Genomic DNA, 19,592 nt, shown 5'->3' on the forward strand with positions numbered 1-19,592 from the left:
AAGTTTCCGTATTTTTCTATTTTTAAATCTTTAAGTTTTCGCGAGACTTGAGCTTTAAGGTGATTGTATTCAGTCCTGGCTTGCGGTGTTCTCGTTCTTTGATAAGTGTTGCGCGCCTGCCGTTTTAAAACGATTAGCATGTCTACATCTGGGTAATTTATTCGCGTAAATTCTCTTTTATTCACGATTTTCGTGTGTTTTTTGCGCACGTCTGTAATTGTGTCGGTGAAAAGTTTTACGTAAGTTTCGAGCTCATCTGCTGTGTCTATCGCTGGAGTTTCTGTAAAAGTTAATTCCAGGTCTTCGCGAAATTTGTCCCAGTCGGGAATACCAAAAGTGCGGCTAAATATCGCTGCGCAAAATTGAGCATTAAAAGTTAATTGAATTAGTACCGGAAAATGGTCTGAGTCAAGCTCATCTAATTTTTCTGAAATAACCTGCGCACCTGGTATGTTTGTAAGAGCTATATCTAATATGGGCCTGACACTGCCGCCGCCGCCGATCCATCATATTGCCATCCGGGGCAGTTAGTGTGTGCGAGACCAGAAACCGAAGTTTCTATAACTCGCTTAGTGCATTGTAAATCAGGTGCACCCCACACTTTTGTAGAATCACTTGGATCAACAGGCGGGGCACGTGTCTTGAGGGATAAGTTTGGCACACGGGCCTGTGTGTGCGCTGGTAGGTTGTGTAATGCTGGAAAAAATTACGTGTACCTAATTCGGCGGGGGAGAGAAGCTCCCCACCAGCTAGATCGGCTAACTGGCGTGATGTAGTGTCGTGTTGGTGTGCAATAGAGGCTTGTCGGTGTGCTGTAATTTCAAGTGACCTAGTTAAATTCGGGTGTGGCGTGTAGTGTAAAGCTGTGCAAGCCGCTCCTACGAACCCCTGGGAACACAGAAACATGCTAGGGTAGTTAGCCCATTATTGCATGTAACAAGGTAGTTCAGGCCGTCACTTCACACAGGCATATCATCGTGTGGTCGTGTTGGTGATACGGTAAAAGAAATTACATAGATTAGTAAACACCTGGCCGCCTTAAGGACCGAACTATTGCGTTCCAATATAGTTCGGTCAAAGTTAGGCTAAACCAGTATTGCTGTAGCTAGCCCCCTGGCTGTTGTCTTCTAAACCTGAAAAATAGAAAGTGAAATTAATAAATGAAGGTCGTCCTATTCTATTATTGTTCGAGCAGAGAGATGCCCTCGTCCAGTATTTTTTTTTTTAATTTATTTAATTTTTTTTTTGTTTTTAATTTTTATATATATTTTTTATTTTATTATTTTATAATTTTTTTTTATTTTTTTTATTTTTTATTTTTAAATCTAGACTTAAAGCTACTGTACAAGCCCCCAGAGCCCTGCCCTGACAGGCATGCATGCCTCTCGGCCCGGATCCCCAGCGAGGGCTGGGGCAGCTCCCTCTGCCAGTTCACCTGCATGATTCTGCCTTGACAAGGTGCTACGACATGTGTGTGGATTGTCGCGCGTGTTGTAGTGGTGTGGCTGTAAAATGTTACGTACCCCGGGGAAGGGAAAATTAATTAGGTGATGATGGATTTACGGAACTAGCTTTTTTAATTCAAAATCCCATGCCTTTCCGAAACGCGGCCGGCACTGGAGGTGAAGCCTGCCAGGCGGGTCTCGCCCTTCAGACATAGGGAGTCAGCCCTAACAACACAGGCAGTGAATCTCCCGGGAGCCAAAACCTACACCTGCGTGCTTCGGACCATTTTGAATTAGCTAGGAGAGAGAAAAATGCAGAGAATGTAAGAAATTTAGTTTGCTATTATTAAGTGGTGAGCTAGAAGTGTATTTTATTGTTATGATTCAAAATCCCCCGCCTTTCCGAAACGCGGCCGGCATTGGAGGTGAAACCTACCAGGCGGACCGCGCCCTTCAGACATAAGGAGTCAGCCCTAACATCACAGTCAGTGAACCCGAGGGGGCCGCACATACCTGCGTGCTTTGGACCATTTTGAATCGAAAGAAGTGGAGTTAATGATGCTGAAGTTATTTTGTAGCTTGTATTTATTTTTATTGTTGTTATTATATATAGAAATTATAATTGTTTCACAATTCAAAATCCCATGCCTTTCCGAAACGCGGCCGGCACTGGAGGTGAAGCCTGCCAGGCGGGTCTCGCCCTTCAGGCATAGGGAGTCAGCCCTAACAACACAGGCAGTGAATCTCCCGGGAGCCAAAACCTACACCTGCGTGCTTCGGACCATTTTGAATTGTATAGGCCGTGTAAACTTTAAACTTTAAACTGTAGGCTCTGCGCGGTGTGAACACGCCCGGAGCTGGAATGCGACTGCCTTGGTGTCGGGAGAAAAAACAGTTTTGTTTGGGGGCCCCCAGCGCCCCGACCAATCAGAGAGCTTCTAGGCCTGTGATTGGCCGGGGCCCCGAAAGCCCCCGCACGAGGTGTTCGGAGAGCTATTTTATGTAATTTAAAATTTATTGAAGACTTTTTTTAAAAACTGAATCCATGTCGCTTTTGTTTTGTAATAATTATTGTTTTAATTTAATCGAGGTTTTTTATGTTTTCGTTGCTCGGACGGGTCGTAAATCGCTATTGAATTTATCAGTGCGTTTTCGTGCTGTGGTAAATTTAGGTACATTTTATTATTATTCTTTGATATTATTTCGCGGATGTACGGAATTTTAAGTGCGTTGTGAATAGTTTCGTTACTCGTAAATCTGTTACAGTCTAAAATGGCCCTTAGGAAATTATTCTGTTTAACTTGTAGCCGATTTATATGGTGATTTGCAGCATAGCCCCAGACCTCGCAACCATATAGCAACTGCGGGCGTACAATTTGAGTGTAAAGTTGGAGTTTTTTCCTGCGTGGTAAATTAGGTGCTTTTAACATTGGGTACAGGCTTCTTAAGGATCCTGTTGCAATGTTTGTTGCTCGAGTAATGTGTTTGCTCCATAGTAATGTCCTGTCTAGCGTGAGTCCTAGATATTTTGCCTGTGAAACATTAGGAATAGGTTGGTGAAAAATTTCTAGTTCCCTGTCTGGTCTGCCTCTACGTTTTGAAATTACAAGCGTGGTTGATTTAGCTGCATTAATTTTAATTCGCCACCGAGTGTAGTATTGCTCAAGTGCAGTTAGCTGCCTTTGGACGCATACCATGGCATATCTTAGGTTACCAGATTGTTTAATTATGGCTGTATCATCCGCATACATCTGTACGTAGGCGTTTGCATGCGGTATGTCGGCTGTGTAAATATTATAGAAGAAAGGAGAGAGTGGGGAGCCTTGTGGCACTCCAGCTGTAAGTTCGCGAGTAGTCGATTTAGCCCCGTCCAGAGCAACATAAAAGTTACGACGCCATAGATAGTGGGCCACCAGGTATATATATGTGTCTGGAAAATTGAAGTTTATTAATTTTTGAATAAGACCCGGAATCCAGACTTTGTCGAATGCTTTTTCTGCGTCGAGCATTGTCATTACTGTGTAGGCTTTAGATGGGTTATTAAATCCGTCGGTAGCATCTTCAACGATTTTAATTAAGGGGTGGATTGTTGAGTGACCTTTCCTGAAACCAAACTGAATGTCTGGAATCACGTCGTGTTCCTCTGCGTGTGTTTGAAGGCGCGAGAGTAAGGCTTTTTCAAAAATTTTACTCATACTGTTTAGAAGACTTATAGGTCGCCTGTTTTCTGGGATGGCTGGGTTTTTCCCTGGTTTAGGAATTGTGATTATTTTTGCAAGTTTCCAGGAATCGGGGTAAGTTTTGTGTGTTAGTATTGCGTTGAATATCGCCAGTAAATATTCGAGTGCCTCGAGAGGGAGTTTTTTAAGTGTTTCGTAATTTATTGCGTCCGTGCCGCCTGATTTGTTGTTCGGACTGGCTTTAATTAGCTTTAAAAGTTCCCTTAACGTTATGGGTTCAGGAACAGACTGCGTGCCTGTTTGTAAAAAGTTATTTACCGCCTGTGTTGTTGTTAAAGTGAAGTTTCTGTCATTTACGTCTGTGTTCGGGGAGAATTGTTTCTCCAGTAGGTCTGCGACTGCGTTGGCCTTGTCTTCTGCGATGTATTTAGCCCCGGTGGCTGTTATAATAGCTGGGGTTGAAATAAATTTTTTGTTGCCGCGGAGCCTGCGAGATAGTTTCCACATTTCCTGCGGTTTTGTGGCTACTTCGTTTATTAAGTTTCCGAATTGATTTATTTTTTCCTGTTTTAATTTGCGCTGTACGAGATTATTCAGTCTGTTGTATTCGTTTCTGGCTTCTGTTGTGCGGAGCCTTTGTGCTCTGTTTCTGGCTTGCCGCCTAAGAGAAATGTAATAATCCAGATCGGGGTAGTGTGTTCGAGTGAACTGCCTTTTTGTTTCAAAGCGAGAGTGTTTTTTAATGGCATTTTTTACTGTGTCCGTGAAAAGTTTTACGTGTGGATTTATTTCCTCGGGTGAATTTATTTCGGGGGGCTGATTTAGGGTGTCTATAAGTTCTATCTTAAACCCGTCCCAATCTGTAATCTTTAGTTTATTATTAAAGAGTTGTATGTTGGATGTAGCATTAAAAGTTATTTGTGTTAGCACCGGTAAATGATCGGAGTTTAGTTCATCTAAGGTTTCTGTATTTATCTGAGCGTTTGGAATGTTGGTTAGGGCTATGTCTAAAATTTCTGGGGTGCCACCATTTACTGGATAGCATGTCGGGGAGTCAGGCGCAATAATGATGTAGTTTCCTGCAACCGCGTGGCCGTGTAGAATGTTCCCGTTGGCGTTTGTTTGGGTGCAGCCCCAGTCAGTGTGTTTGCTGTTTAAGTCTCCTGCTATAAAAAATTGATCTTCGACTTCCATTAATTTATTGAGGTCCTGTGGTGTGAGTGGGTCTTGTGGCGTCTTGTATACCGCGGACATGCAAACATGCGAATTATTATTACGGACGTTTATGCTGGTGGCCTCAATGTGTTGTAGTCCATTTATTGTTATCGGGTGGTGGTGAATTCCGTGTTTTATTAGTATGGCTGTACCGCCGCCGTGGAGTGCGGGGCGGTCTGTTCTGTATATTGTGTAGCCGCATATGTACGCTCGCATGTGTGGTTTTAGAAAAGTTTCAGAGATGAAAGCGACATCGATTCCGTATACAAAAAGTAACTGTTCCAGTTCATATATTTTATTTTGGAGGCCGTGTGCATTGAAAATTAGGACCTGTAAAAGCTTCCCCGGGTTCTGTGCCATTTTAAGGTGTAGCGAGATTCAGGATTGCGGATAGTAAGATCATCTGTCGCTTCGATGCGTCTGTTTCAGCTCGGATGGCGGCGTAGTGTGGCGAGAGTGTAGCAATGAGCTGTGAGAAATTGCAGAGTTTCAGAATCTCTGCCAGCTCGAATAGATCACCGACGGTGTTACCTTCTACTCTGTTCTGCGCTGGAGTGTGTGTGGTGCGTGGTTCCTTCACGGCTTGCGAATATTTACGCTCCGATCGTGTCAGCTCGGTGGTTGTTGTTTGCGGCTGTGTCTGTGGCTTGTTGACCACCTGGGCGCGCGGCTGTGCGTGAGCGGGGCGGTTGGGGGTAAACTCCACCTGGCTGTGCGTGGCTGGCGGTTGTTGTTTTGTCTGCGCCTGTGTCTGCACGGATTGTCGCTGTGACCTACTCGTGACCATTTTCAAAAATACTGGACACTGCTTCCATGCTGCAGTGTGTCCCCGCACTTTACAGTTAAAGCAGAATTTATCTGCGTCGTCAGCTTTCGGGCAGTCCTTTCGGGTGTGATTTTCGCCACACCTGACGCATCGCGGTGGCTTACTGCAGCGAGTGTGGGTGTGATCAAATTCACCACAGCGCTTGCACTGGGCGATGTCTTGTGGGCGGGCCTGGTATTTTTGAATAGTCACTGTCGTATAGTGAAGTGTACGAACGGCGAGAATGTTGACGTCTGAGGCCGCGACTGTCGCGCAGAAAGTTCCCGACCTAAATCGTTGTTGCTGCCCTGTGGCGTCTGACCGGGTGACTTCGAAATTACGCACGTCATGAACTACGAATCCCTTCTCCGTCAGTTCCGCGGCAATGTCGGCCTCGACGACCTCCGGGTACAATCCCTTAATAACGACCTTTGTGTTGCGCTCGTCGGGATGCGCAAACGTGTGGTGGTAGATGTTGTGGCCTTTCAGGTATGAGAGAGCTTGAGAGTAGCCCTCTCTGTTCTCAAATGTCAGTCGCAGCTCTCTCCTGCGCGTGATCGTGTTCCTGAACGCGATTCTGTGTGTGTTCAGGAAAGTTGCGATCTCCTTGAGCTTCGCAACTTCCCTGACCATTATCGGTACACCCCTGTACCGTGTGCCGGCCGCGGTTGTGGTCTGTGGTTGTGCACTTGTCTGTGGTTGTGTGTCGGCAGGCAAATTTGCCAGCACGCCGTAGCTGTTCTGCAGCGGGATTGCGGATGTCGCTGCTGTGTGTTGTTGTGCGGAGCCGCGCCTCGAAATCCGCGCGTCCTCACTGTTCGCCAGTACCGTCTCCCGACGCCTACCGAGTGATGTGCTCCGGTTTCCCCTCAAGGCCTTTTTACCCGAGACCTGTTGGAAGTCGATCTCATCGTCAGCGCGTTCGCGTTTGGCGTTAGCCTGTTGGGTTTCCATGGCCTGTTCGTGTGTTGTTGTACTCGTACTCGCCATGAGCCCTGTCCCTGTCGCGGTTCCGATTCGCGGGCTATCCGACCCGCCGGGTCGCCTAATACCTGAAGCAGTGGTGGCTGACAAACACTGATATGAACAGCGAAGCTAGGCCTTAGAGAGGCTGTCCTCTCTGCACCACTGCCTGGTGCGAAGTGTGTGCCTGACACTGGAAAACAGGTTTTTTTTATATACTCAACCTCCTCATCTAGCACAGCCAATGGCAGGCGACGGCTCCCCTGATTGGCCGCGCACCTATTGTTGTGAGGATTGTTGGTTTGCAAGTATTTTTTTTTCCGTTGAAGTTATTAAAGCAAACCAGTTAACGGGCCCGCCTCGTCAGGGATGTATGTGTGTTAGTGAGGCGGGATGATAAGCGTTGGGTGCTTCTAGCGCGGTGTCTCCTCTGGACTGGCGCGCAGTCTTCTCGTCGTCACAGGACAACTGTGAAATTTGAGCGGTGACCGTAACATTATATGGCCAAGAAATGAAGATAAAGGTGTAATGGAAGTCCCTTAAGTGCTTTCAAAGATCTGTACCGGTTGTTTTACGCCTACAAATTACTCTGAAAACATGCGTTTTAGCCATTTTAACTCTTATAAAAATACAGTATAAACACTTAATCCGAAATCAAAAGTACTTTTAGGCCCTCAGCGAACTCTTAAATGTTTTTCGTAAACAGAACCCCACTCGGATATCTCGAGTAGTTTTGAAATCGCGTTGTTTTTCTTGAAGCTCTGCGCACCGTGTGTGTGTCCGGGTAGGCGGAGCCTCTTAAGTCATCCCTCATGAAATAAGCTAGCGTAATGGTGACGTTTTCCCGAGAATTTCGAGAAATATGGAGACCGTACTGAAGGACGTTAACCCGAAAATATAATTTTACAGTCCCTACCCTCAGTTCTTGAATTTTTTTTTGTTTGTGTTGTGTTGGCAGACCCCCGCACCAAGAACTGGATGTTCCTGTCGTCTCCGTGGCAGGTTGTGGCGATAGTGGCGCTGTACCTGTACTTCTGCCTGCGCCTGGGACCGCGGCTCATGAGGCACCGGCCGCCCTTCGACGTCGACCGGCTCATAGTCGCGTTCGACCTCTTCCAGATCCTCACGTGCGGGTGGTTGACCGTCCAGGTGAGTTTCCCCTCCAGGAAGGACCCTACACTTTCTCGCCATTTCCCTAGCCGTCCAGGATCCACAGATCAACGATTCACAGATACCGTGAAATTTCGGCGGTTTCTTTTGGTTTGCGACGCAGACTGAAAACTTTAATACGTTTGCAATTTTCTTTGGTGATTCTATCACGATTTTCTCGACACTCTCCTCTACTACAGTCAACTACCAGCCAGCAGTAGAGTAGCCGGATCACGTAGACACACTCAGAGGAAGGGGAAGGTTCAACAGTAAGAAATCAGCAAGTAGGATGTCACAGGTTGGTAGAGTATACTAAAGACCGTGATTTTTTAGACTGACAACAAATAAATCCGCTAAAATTTCCGGGTCTGTAGTGATTAAAATCTACTCTCCCAAACATATACTAAATGTATGCGAAAAACAAAATATCGAATAATCTTTTTTTTTAAACTTTTTTTTTTGTCTGTTCGAAGGCAAAATTTGATCCTGTCCCATTTATCTCATCGTCACAAATTACTGACCTGAACAAACAATTTTATGATTGGTTACATATTAAATTAATTGCACTGAAAATGAGAAACACAAATTAAAGTTTTGTTAAACTTTATCTTTTCAGGGTTTCCTCCACATCCCGGGAAAGATAAGATTCTACTGTGAGCCCGTCGACTACTCGGACAACGAGATCGCAGTCAGAGTGAGTTCATGACCGGCCCTGTGTGTCTCGTCACACTGCGTCACACTGCGTCAGTTTGTGGACGATAGGGCGATGTGTCGGTATCACGTTTAAACAAGTACCTATAATTGAAACAACCTATTATTAGGGACCGGAAAAATTCGCGGGTTCAATGACCTCAAGCATGAACTCCATAGTTCTACGTACACTCGGTCAAATGCCACCCACTCATTGGCTGCTGTCTTGTGAGACGTTCCAGCGAAGCAGCCTGTGATTCGATAAAGTTTTGGTTGGGTGTTTCTCATTGGTCCATAGTCATCCAGGTGAGTTGTGAGCCAATAGCAGAGGCAGCACTAAGGTATAACGATTTGTATTTTAGCCTATCGTGAAATGAACTCGCGAATTTTTCCGGTCTCTACCTATTATATACCTATGCTCTACCTCTAGCCTGTGCTTGCAAGTCAAGGAACCTAGCCTGCATCCTTGCGAAGTGGTAGACATTTCATTCACTAGACGAAAAAAATATTCAAATGTTACAAGCATCTGGGATGTACATACATAGTATATACCTATACTACCGAAACAATCGGACTATATCGCGAAAAAAGGGCATTGAAAACTTGGGGACATATAATGCTCTTGATTCTAAAACAGCTGTATATTTTTTTTACATAATAGGGCAGTTAAATGTAATATTTTTATATTTAATTTCTTAACAATGCAGTAGCTTAAAATTATACTGTCTAAAGTTAAAATTATATATATATATATATATATATATATATATATATAAACTCGCAAGAGCGGAAAACGTAGCATATTTTCTGTTCAAGCGTAAAAAACCGCTGTGAAAAACTGGCAGACTCGATAATTTATCGCAAGAAAAATTAACTGTTTTATATGTTTCAGTAAAATTTGTCCACAGCCGCGACATTTCTTGCCCTGTTGGCTGTGGATGGCGGAAAAAGCTTGTTCTGCACGTATAAACTCAGCCATTGAGGAAGCACATGATGCAAAACAAAATGCCAGTGATTCGCTCTGAAATAACAATGAACAGTACATAAAACATATTTATTTGAATCATCGCATTGTAAGAAGTTACAGTGATTTTCGGACTATCCTGGACAAAATCTTTTCGCGATAAATCACCATCTACATATAATAATTTGTGCTATCGCAGTACAAATCTGCTACATATGCTAAGAAATTAAATAAATTTGTTTTTAAATATATGTAGAGGTTGATAACTGACCAACTCCTAAATTATAAACAGCAAGGGTCATGGTAGATATGACAGAAAAAAAAAATGTTTTGGGTCAAGTTTGTGTTACAAAATATTGTAACTATTTCCTACTACAATTAAAGTATTTAATCCGGCATTATACGGTTAGGCACATTCTGCAGTCCGGCAGCATTTGAGCCACTCACATTCGGGTTTTTCGGGTTGATTTTGCCTGATGACCTTGCCTGATGACCTTGCCTGATGACCTTGCCTGATGACCTTGCCTGATGGCCTTGCCTGATGACCTTGACACCAGCTTCCGGCGTTTTTACTTCACTGAGAGTTCATTGTTACTGTCTGTTTTCATTCCAGTACAGTGTTTCCGGTTTTATAGCAGGTTACTTTTCCCAAGTGATTTCTTGACAAAGAAACTTGAATCACGGACACAACGTAATATTAGAGACATTTTTAAACAAATACCCTCGCCGTTTTTGTTCTATGAAGTAGCTAGTTACATCTTTTTTTAAATTTAATTGCACTGTATATCAATTTTTCCTTAAACATTTTTAGCGGGATTAAAGAACTTTTCAATCTATTTTGGTTGAAGAAATATCTTTATAAGGAAAATAAGTAGTTATTTTCAGACTATTCATGGACATTATTCAATGCAATAGTTGCATATCCATTGAGCTATTCCAGAGCCATACAAGCTTCTTTCACCTGATAAGAACCAGTTGATAACTCATTTGGTAGAACTAAACAAATTGTATTTTAATCTAACAGTGTGACATTTACTACTCATGTGGTGACAGCAAAATCGTCTGGCATGTACAAATTCTGCTTATGGAGCGGGAGTAGAGCCGTACTAGTGTAACTTTTGCTAAATTGTTGCTACATCAATCATGATGGCTCAGTATAAAATTTTCTCGTGATAAAACATCATCCATATATTTGGCAATTTTGCAGAATGTTGAGAATGTTGATATAATTAGATTATTTCTTGGGAGAATATTTAAGCTTGAAAAACTATGCATACATTTTCACATCATTTATTTTTAAAAATAATTTGCTACATTTTATTTCTCCAATTTTTTCAGATAGCAGGATATGTTTGGGTTTACTTCATGCTCAAGATTATGGATCTACTGGACACGGTGAGTGTTGCTACCACAGTGAAGGTGTGGATCATTACACCTCATACGTCATACCCCATAGTAGAAGCCAGAGAAATTAGCGGATTCAATTACCTGTGAATTCACGGATGAATTTCAGAAAATTAGATGATTAACTCGGGTCGTTACCACAACGCCGAAATACCACAACGCCGAACGTACAATAACGCCGAACGTACAATAACGCCGAATACCATAACGCCGAATGCCAAATTTACCGCAACGCCGACAGCTAGAAAACTGCTGTGTACCACAACGCCGAAATACAGTAACGCCGAAAAATGTTGCTGCGGGGAGGGGGGGGGGGGGGGCACAGGAGCAAAATGAAAAACAACTGAATGAATTTGTGTGCTAACCTTACCTAACCTAACCTTTGTGGCAGTCCTGCAATGACATTTTTCGGCGTTTATGTATTTCGGCGTTGTGGTAATTCGGCGTTGTGGTACACAGCAGTTTTCTAGCTGTCGGCGTTGTAGTCAATTTGGCATTCGGCGTTATGGTTTTCGGCGTTATTGTACGTTCGGCGTTGTGGTATTTCGGCGTTGTGGTGCGTCCCCGATTAATTCCATGCAACATTTGTGTGGCTTTGACGCTTGGCCGACGGTTTCTTGGAAATTAAATCGTCATTAGATGGCATGCTGTGATGTAAAATAAGCAGGTTTCTGTCACTCAATGAGCATAATCAAACACCCAGGTTTTGTGGAAATATTGCTTGACCAGGTCTGAAGCTTAATAAGTAAAAATTATAAATTTTTGTTTAAAAAGGCACTGACCTAAAATTTACTCCATGAAAATGGTTTCCATATTGTAAACACAATACTTCTTTGTTTACGCTGTCTCGCAAACATGACATGGACCATTAACGGGAAAAGGTGACCTCATTGATTATCTAGTCAGTGAAGCATGCATTCATAAGTGTAGTAAACATGACCAGACATGTAAAAAAGAACACAGAAAAGTTATACATTAGTTTTATGTCAAATTGATGAGTTACATACTCATGCTCATAATTTGACCACTAAACTAGTTAATATAAGTATCCAGAAATGTTTATATTTTTAGGGAACATAATTTTTTTTATTTTTTTGTATTTTTGGATAAAGTGTACATGTCCGGATTGGAAAGTTACCTCATTATATCGGGGGACCATAAGTCGATAAGGAAACTTCAGTACAATAAGTAGTAAATCCACTGCAATCAAGCTGAGTACTCCCAGAAGTCAGCAGGCACAAATAAGCATGCGATATTAGTCCTAATGCGCAGAGAACTGTGGAGTATTATCTGTAGGCTCGACTACAAAGTTATGAATATACTTGATCATTGCTATAAAGTGCATTCGCTGCACTGCTTGTAAGATACTATTTCATCTTATTTTATAATGTGAAATGTAATTGGACCTTTCATGTAATATTTTTTATTAGTGTCTTAGTCTTAAGGTGCATAAAGAAATAACAAAGTCACTGAAACGTCCTCTTGATCTTAACACTGAATAAATCCACGATTTCCTCAGGACTCTACGAATACGCTTGATTCAAGTTTTTTTCTATCTGCAATTTTATTAAGTAGAGGCAGTAGTAGGTAAAGAATACATGGATAGAGTACCTTTCACATTTTCATTTTACTACCAAGATGCCCTCCAAACAACTGTGTAATTATTATCCTCGTGTGATAGAACAATCATTGACTTAACATGCACTTGTATAACTCTACATATGATAAATATTTGTCTCTTTGGTGTGTTATTTATACATGGTCCGAGTCAAAGAGAAGGCCAGTCTCCTACCCAAGTAATGGCCAATGAACAGTTACAATTTCTCGAGTATGTGTAGTCCATCGTGGTAGAAAAATACACCATGAGCTGGTAGGGTGTCTATGCATTAACAGTGTGACGTATATCTCTGGATCTTCTTGATGCATGGCCTGGTGTAGCCAAGTTACAATAGTAACGCACAACCACAGAATAAACAATTCCACAGAAGTTAATTTGGCCTAGAGAATCCTTCAATGCAGATGCCCTTGCACTTAGCCGCTAATTTACTACACATGACTGTGGAGAAATTGTCCTGTGTTTAATTGGCCACTTAATGCACTGAAAGTTCTCAGATTTGTTGGATATCTGCTGTTTGGTATGCTTTCCCATTGTCACTGATTGACAAATCATGTCTTCGGTGTCTTTCTGCACTGTTTAAAAGTGACGACAAGGAATGCCACCAAATAATCAAAGAGTTCTCTACAGTTACAGATAAATGGATGTTCGTGGAGCCTGTGTGAGACCCTGACCTCCAAGTTCTGAGTGCCATTGTGAACAGCCAGGGTAAACATGCACATGAAAGAAATGATTCTATTTGCAGTCGACTTAACAATTTTTTGATTGTTCGGTGAATTTATTGAAATGATTCTTGTGAGTTAATCCTCAAAGTAAAGAAAACCAGTGTCCATAGCTTTGTAAAAGCTCCCAGAATAACTTGTAACTAGCATCAATCATAAAAATTATATTTAAAATATTTAAAAGTGCAGTTCAGAGATTACCATCCTGGTGGAATGTGAAGCAATAGGTCATTTTAAGTGAGTGGTTTCGATCCTGCATGCCTGAGTACTTTTGTGTTGTGTAACAGTGTGACATTTACTACTCGTGTGGTGCTTATGGAGTGGGAATAGGGCTATACTAGTTTAATGTTTGCTAAGCTGTTGCCACATTCATCATGACGGCTCAGTATCAAATTTATAGAATTCATAGTGGCTCGATCTAATATGGGGATTGTTTTTCAAGCAATAACGAGGGAGTGAAAATGCTGGTTTTTGCCGCTGAGCTCTAAAACTTCGTCAAAGTCGAATGGGAAACCATCTGGGACCAGGAAATACCAAAAACCAGCACCATTTGCAACTATGCATAAGCCGTCAGTAGTTATAAGCTGCTGCCGACTCCTGGATAACCAGGTCACGGATTCTGCTGGTCTCCGCAAACTCAGCGCATCTGAACACCGTGTCCTCCACGGCCTCTGAACATTGTGTGGAAACTGATTGTCTGTTGCAGGTTTTTTTTGTGCTTCGCAAGAAAAGCAACCAGATTACGTTTTTGCACGTCTATCATCATGCTGGGATGGTTTTGGGCGCCTATGTTGGGGCTAAGTACTTACCAGGTACAGCTAAACCAATGGTATAATTAAAAAAAAACAATTGTCATGAATCTTATAAAATCACAATACACTTCAAGATGAGATTGTGATTTTTTAGCAGATGTACACAATGTTTTGTAAACTCTTAATGCAAAAGTTTAACTATAATAAGGGACCATAAAATACACATTATTTTTGGTTTGTGCTAAGTGTAGGCTCAAAAACTAGTGCATTATGTATTAAGTAGGAGCGGTTCATGGGCTGCTCCTACAATTTATTTTCTGTTCAGATCGCACTTAATTCAGTCCCATGTTTGTTTTAATATCATCAAAGTTCTTCAGTGCGAATCATATTTCGTGTTATTAAATGATAGTTTACAATCCACAAATGAGTCCACAAAAACTATTGTTAAATAATCACAAAAAAATCATCTCCATAATGATAAAACATTGTCTCCAGTTATAATAAGACTCCTTAATAAAAAATTCCTTATGTCTATAAATATACTTTAATGCCTTGTACTTTTTTGTTACTCGTTTGATTATACAACAGGTAACAAAACTAGCTCAGTAGGACTTTTAACCAAAAAGAAACGCTTAGCAATATAAAATAATCAAAGTCAGACTAGCGTATGTGGGGAAAACAATTATCACAAAATTACACCAATTAACAGAACATATTAGATGGATTATGCCTTTATGAGGTAATATACAACTTACAAAACCTGAACGAAAATGTACCTCAGAATCTTAACTTAAGAGCTAAGTGAAGCTATACAGTTTTAAAGTATATAATCTGTATATTTTTAAGTAGCAGACTACCGTCCATCCACCGTAATGACTCGAAATATAGTCAGCGTTTTATTGATTCATTTTCTGTTAGAATATATCATATCTAGAAATGATGGCTTGGTTACAGAAAAATTTGACTCTATGACAGGCCTTTGTACACTTTATCCACATTTGCACAATTTCTTTTCTTGTTGGCACATTCAACTTTTACCTCAGCCATTGAGAAAGCACATAGTGAAATTCAGAACATAAGTGATTCACCCTTAAATAACTAAACTATAAAAAAATGATATGGCTACTATAAGAGCAAAAAGAGACTACAGTGAAGCGCGTACTACTAAGGTAGTGTAAAAACATTTACAATACATCACTTACACTAATCTTCTCAACTGATCTATATTCAAGTCAGCAATGTGGCATTTACCACTCAGGAGCTATTTTTTTCCCCCACTGACTCAGTCATATGGGGCATGCCAATTATAGATGGCAGACTTTTAACACTTTATGTTAATGTTTTGTAAATTTTGTTTTATTTTGGGCTATGGTCAATGTAAAGTTCTTTGCCTCAAGTGAGTAGGCCAATGGGGACGCAGTTACTGCACTAATGAACCTACATGATTTGTCTGAAAACAGCTATGTTGTGGTATGTATTACTCTACCAACCATGTTTGTAAGAAAATGTTTCAGTATTTAGATATGTTTCACAAAATTCAGGTGTGTCTAATCATGTAAAAATAGGAAACCTATAGTAATCTTTAGATCTGTTATTGTGGTTGGATAAAATCCAAAATTGTCTTGCACTGTAGTGAATTATAACTCAACATAATTTTAATTTATTTTCTGTAATTGGTTGCTTTTTTTCAGGAGGTCATTTTACTATTTTCGGGCTCGTGAACTCGGTTGTGCATACTGTGATGTACACCTACTACCTTTTGACAAATATCAATCCTGAGTACAAAAAATCCATTTGGTGGAAGAAGCACATAACCCAACTACAAATCGTAAGTTATAGAATATTTCTGGTTAAAGAACCTTTAGGTTTTTGTCGCACAGAGATTTATATATTAAGGTGGATGTCTCATATATTGTATTTTGGTGTTTTGTTAGCAGGAAGCCATTTTATTCGGTGTTTTTCTTGAATAATCTATTAGAGGATACCTAATAATATTGTTATCTTTAAAAGATTTGTGCAATGGGAGTGCATGACTTGATGTAAGTTTTTGGACATACGCCATTGCTAAGAACTTTTTCTGTTGAAGAAAAACTAATAAATAAAATAAATAAATAAAAATAAAAATACTCAAAAAAAGATACAAAAAAACACACAAAATTAAGCAAACAATTGCTGTTGTCAACAAGGATATGAACACCACAAAATATTCCGAAACAGGAATATGGTCAGCAAACAAAGAAAAAACAAAGAAAAATGTACTAAGAGAACGAAAAAATCCCCACAAATGATGACAACACAAAAATATTGAAACCCAAAATAATTCAGCACAACAGTTGAAGCGAGACAAAAAACATGACAAAACGAAAAAACAAACAAATACAATAGTTTTACCTAAACAGAAACAAGCGACGTTTCGGGAACTGCTATCTGCTCCCGTCCTCAGGCAGAGACGCACATGGTACTGAAACACAGGTGAAACACAGTCGCACCTGTGTTTCAGTACCATGTGCGTCTCTGCCTGAGGACGGGAGCAGATAGCAGTTCCCGAAACGTCGCTTGTTTCTGTTTAGGTAAAACTATTGTATTTGTTTGTTTTTTCGTTTTGTCATGTTTTTTGTCTCGCTTCAACTGTTGTGCTGAATTATTTTGGGTTTCAATATTTTTGTGTTGTCATCATTTGTGGGGATTTTTTCGTTCTCTTAGTACATTTTTCTTTGTTTTTTCTTTGTTTGCTGACCATATTCCTGTTTCGGAATATTTTGTGGTGTTCATATCCTTGTTGACAACAGCAATTGTTTGCTTAATTTTGTGTGTTTTTTTGTATCTTTTTTTGAGTATTTTTATTTTTATTTATTTATTTTATTTATTAGTTTTTCTTCAACAGAAAAAGTTCTTAGCAATGGCGTATGTCCAAAAACTTACATCAAGTCACCTAATAATATTGCTGCATGAATTTCCTATCAATATAGAATTATATTAAGAGCTGATTTACTAATAATGCGTTGCTGCTGCTTCCTTGAGAAGCCAAATTTATTTGTTCTCGCACCAGTTATAGTTCTAGTTTTGATTGATAAATATGGCCTGGAAAAATTTACAGTTTTTATTGGTGATGGCCAACTCCACTCCTATCGAGGGCTATTTGTCATACTACTTGAAACTAATCTGAGGGCCAGAGATACATAAATAAACTTTGAATTTAGTGCAATAATTTTCTTACTGTCATATTATTTTGTATGATAACCAATGGTTTTAATGTGTACCATGTTATGAAGAAACAAAAAATAATTACATTAAAAACGATATTTACAAAAACTATAAAATTCCAAATTACCAGGAAGCAATAACAAAACAATGACAAAAATATAAACAAAATTTTTAAGTATTTCTATGAGAAAATCATAGCTTCATTAACAGTGTCCACTGACAACTTATTCTACATACGTACATGCAAACAAAGGAGTCTTATACGAGACAATTTATTTGATAATTTTCCTTTGTTGTAAGATTACTTCTTCTTGTGTCCATGTCGGACGTGATGGCTGTCGCGGAATTCCTGCTCGACTCTCGTCGGAATTCCGACGTAGTTTCTGCGAGGACTCGGTTATTTGGATCTATGAAGATGTACTGTAGCTCGCAGATGTACTGTAGCTCGCAGATGTACTGTAGCTCGCAGATGTACTGTAGCTCGCAGATGTACTGTAGCTCGCAGATGTACTGTAGCTCGCAGATGTACTGTAGCTCGCAGATGTACTGTAGCTCGCAGATGTACTGTAGCTCGCAGATGTACTGTAGCTCGCAGATGTACTGTAGCTCGCAGATGTACTGTAGCTCGCAGATGTACTGTAGCTCGCAGATGTACTGTAGCTCGCAGATGTACTGTAGCTCGCAGATGTACTGTAGCTCGCAGATGTACTGTAGCTCGCAGATGTACTGTAGCTCGCAGATGTACTGTAGCTCGCAGATGTACTGTAGCTCGCAGATGTACTGTAGCTCGCAGATGTACTGTAGCTCGCAGATGCACTGTCACCTCCGCTCGTGTGCCGCAGGCTCAGTTCTTCCTGCTGCTGGTGCAGTACTTCCCCACGCTCTTCTGGGACGACTGCGCCGTCAACTTCCCGCTCAGGCTGCTCTTCACGGTGCAGCAGGTCTTCATGATCCTCATGTTCTGGGACTTCTACAAGAAGGTCTACCTCACCAAGAGGGCCGGCGAGTAGAGGGGAGCCCCCTGCCAGGACAGGAGCCGCATCGCACACGGCGCCGTCTACTGTTCCCCCGGGTCTGACGGAGTTCCTCCTGTCGGCAGCGGCGCGCTCGAGTCTCGGAGACGTCGGCCAATCACGAGGAAGCAAACCGCCGTCGCGCAAGCGGTCAGGACTCTGCTTCGCCAACACCACCCGCCTGCCTTCCCCCTAGGAATAGCAATCCATTCATTTATTTTTTATTTATTGACGTGACAACGTCTAATAAATCGATGAAAGCCGGCTGCACGCGCTAAAAAGTGTCCCGTTGCGCACATTGTCCCGTTACGATGTGTCCCGTTACGCTCATTGCACGCTTGCGCCGCGTCCATCTCTCTTCCACTCGATTGGAACAACCATCGATTTGACTTTTTTCGAGGCACTTTAAACTTGAAACACTCCCATTCGTTTCCTACTTTTCCTATCATCGTCCTATCCTTAACAGAATAACACAGATTGGAAGAAGTTAAACAGCAAACTTGTATTAATGTTATAGTTAAAATAATCTCTTCGTTAAAGTAATAAACATATTTGAATTAATGAGTGCAAATAAAAGTAAATTTATCAGTTAAATTGTAGATTTCATTTCACTCCTTCTTTGTATCCATACAAAATAGTGATAATTCAATAAAAATGATTCAATTATATTCATAAAAGTATGCAATCATTTCAACAATGTTTTGTTATGTCGTTGTCACGTTAAACTATCGTCCGTAAACCGACTTTACAGACAACCAATTTTTTGCCAACAGTCTGGACAACATCCAACCCCACGAAATACGCATACTCCAGAAATACGCGATTATCATTGGCCTAGAAGTTAAAAGTGCTGCCTGGTGGTTTACTAACCGCGAAATGATAATTGTCTCAATATTTAACCAGGGACAGGGGGGGAAACAATTTATATATTCACTGGTTTATTTCGCGGCAGTATAGAAATCAAACTTTTTTTTTTTACGTGATAACGTCTTATAAATCGATGAACGCCGGCACGAAACAGCATTACTCATTGTCACGTTCCGCCTGAGCCGAGCGTGCAATAACCGGCCAACCATACCGTGCAAGAAAATCTTCTATAATATCAAACATGTTGAGGCGGGCTTTTTAACTAATTGTTCGTGTTTATATTTAAACAAATTATTTAAATTAAATTTTGCAAAAAAACCGTAAATAATATTTGAAAATTAAAAATGTATGCAATTTTTCATCAATGTTTTCTTATGACGTTACCACGTCAAATTATCGTCCGTAAAACGACTTTACAGACAACGCCCCCCTTTTTTTTTCCTTTCACGCTGCTTTCAGCTGTTGTCCCACTGCTTGGATGACTTGTGAGCCAGTAAGAAACCCTCAGCCAAAAAGTGTCTCATCTCAGGTCACCCACTGTGAGATATCTCGCAAGTGAGCAGGCAATGGATAGGTGAAGGTTTACCAAACACGTCTTGACTAG

At 41.0% G+C, this 19,592-nt stretch overlaps 1 protein-coding gene across 1 annotated transcript in view; it reads left to right on the forward strand.

Moving 5' to 3' along the window:
• The window catches only part of LOC134535410 (very long chain fatty acid elongase 7-like), a 31,229-nt gene extending 12,514 nt beyond the window's left edge, over positions 1-18,715 (forward strand). The window contains exons 4-9 of the mRNA XM_063374484.1: positions 7,567-7,757; positions 8,374-8,451; positions 10,750-10,806; positions 13,859-13,964; positions 15,596-15,732; positions 17,951-18,715. Of these exons, the coding sequence (XP_063230554.1) occupies positions 7,567-7,757; positions 8,374-8,451; positions 10,750-10,806; positions 13,859-13,964; positions 15,596-15,732; positions 17,951-18,118 (737 nt within the window). The 3' untranslated portion in view covers positions 18,119-18,715. The remainder of the gene's footprint in view (positions 1-7,566; positions 7,758-8,373; positions 8,452-10,749; positions 10,807-13,858; positions 13,965-15,595; positions 15,733-17,950) is intronic.
• The last annotated feature ends 877 nt before the right edge of the window (positions 18,716-19,592 follow it).

Source organism: Bacillus rossius, chromosome 8 (genome assembly GCF_032445375.1).
Source record: "Bacillus rossius redtenbacheri isolate Brsri chromosome 8, Brsri_v3, whole genome shotgun sequence".
Classification (NCBI taxonomy): Eukaryota; Metazoa; Arthropoda; class Insecta; order Phasmatodea; family Bacillidae; genus Bacillus; species Bacillus rossius.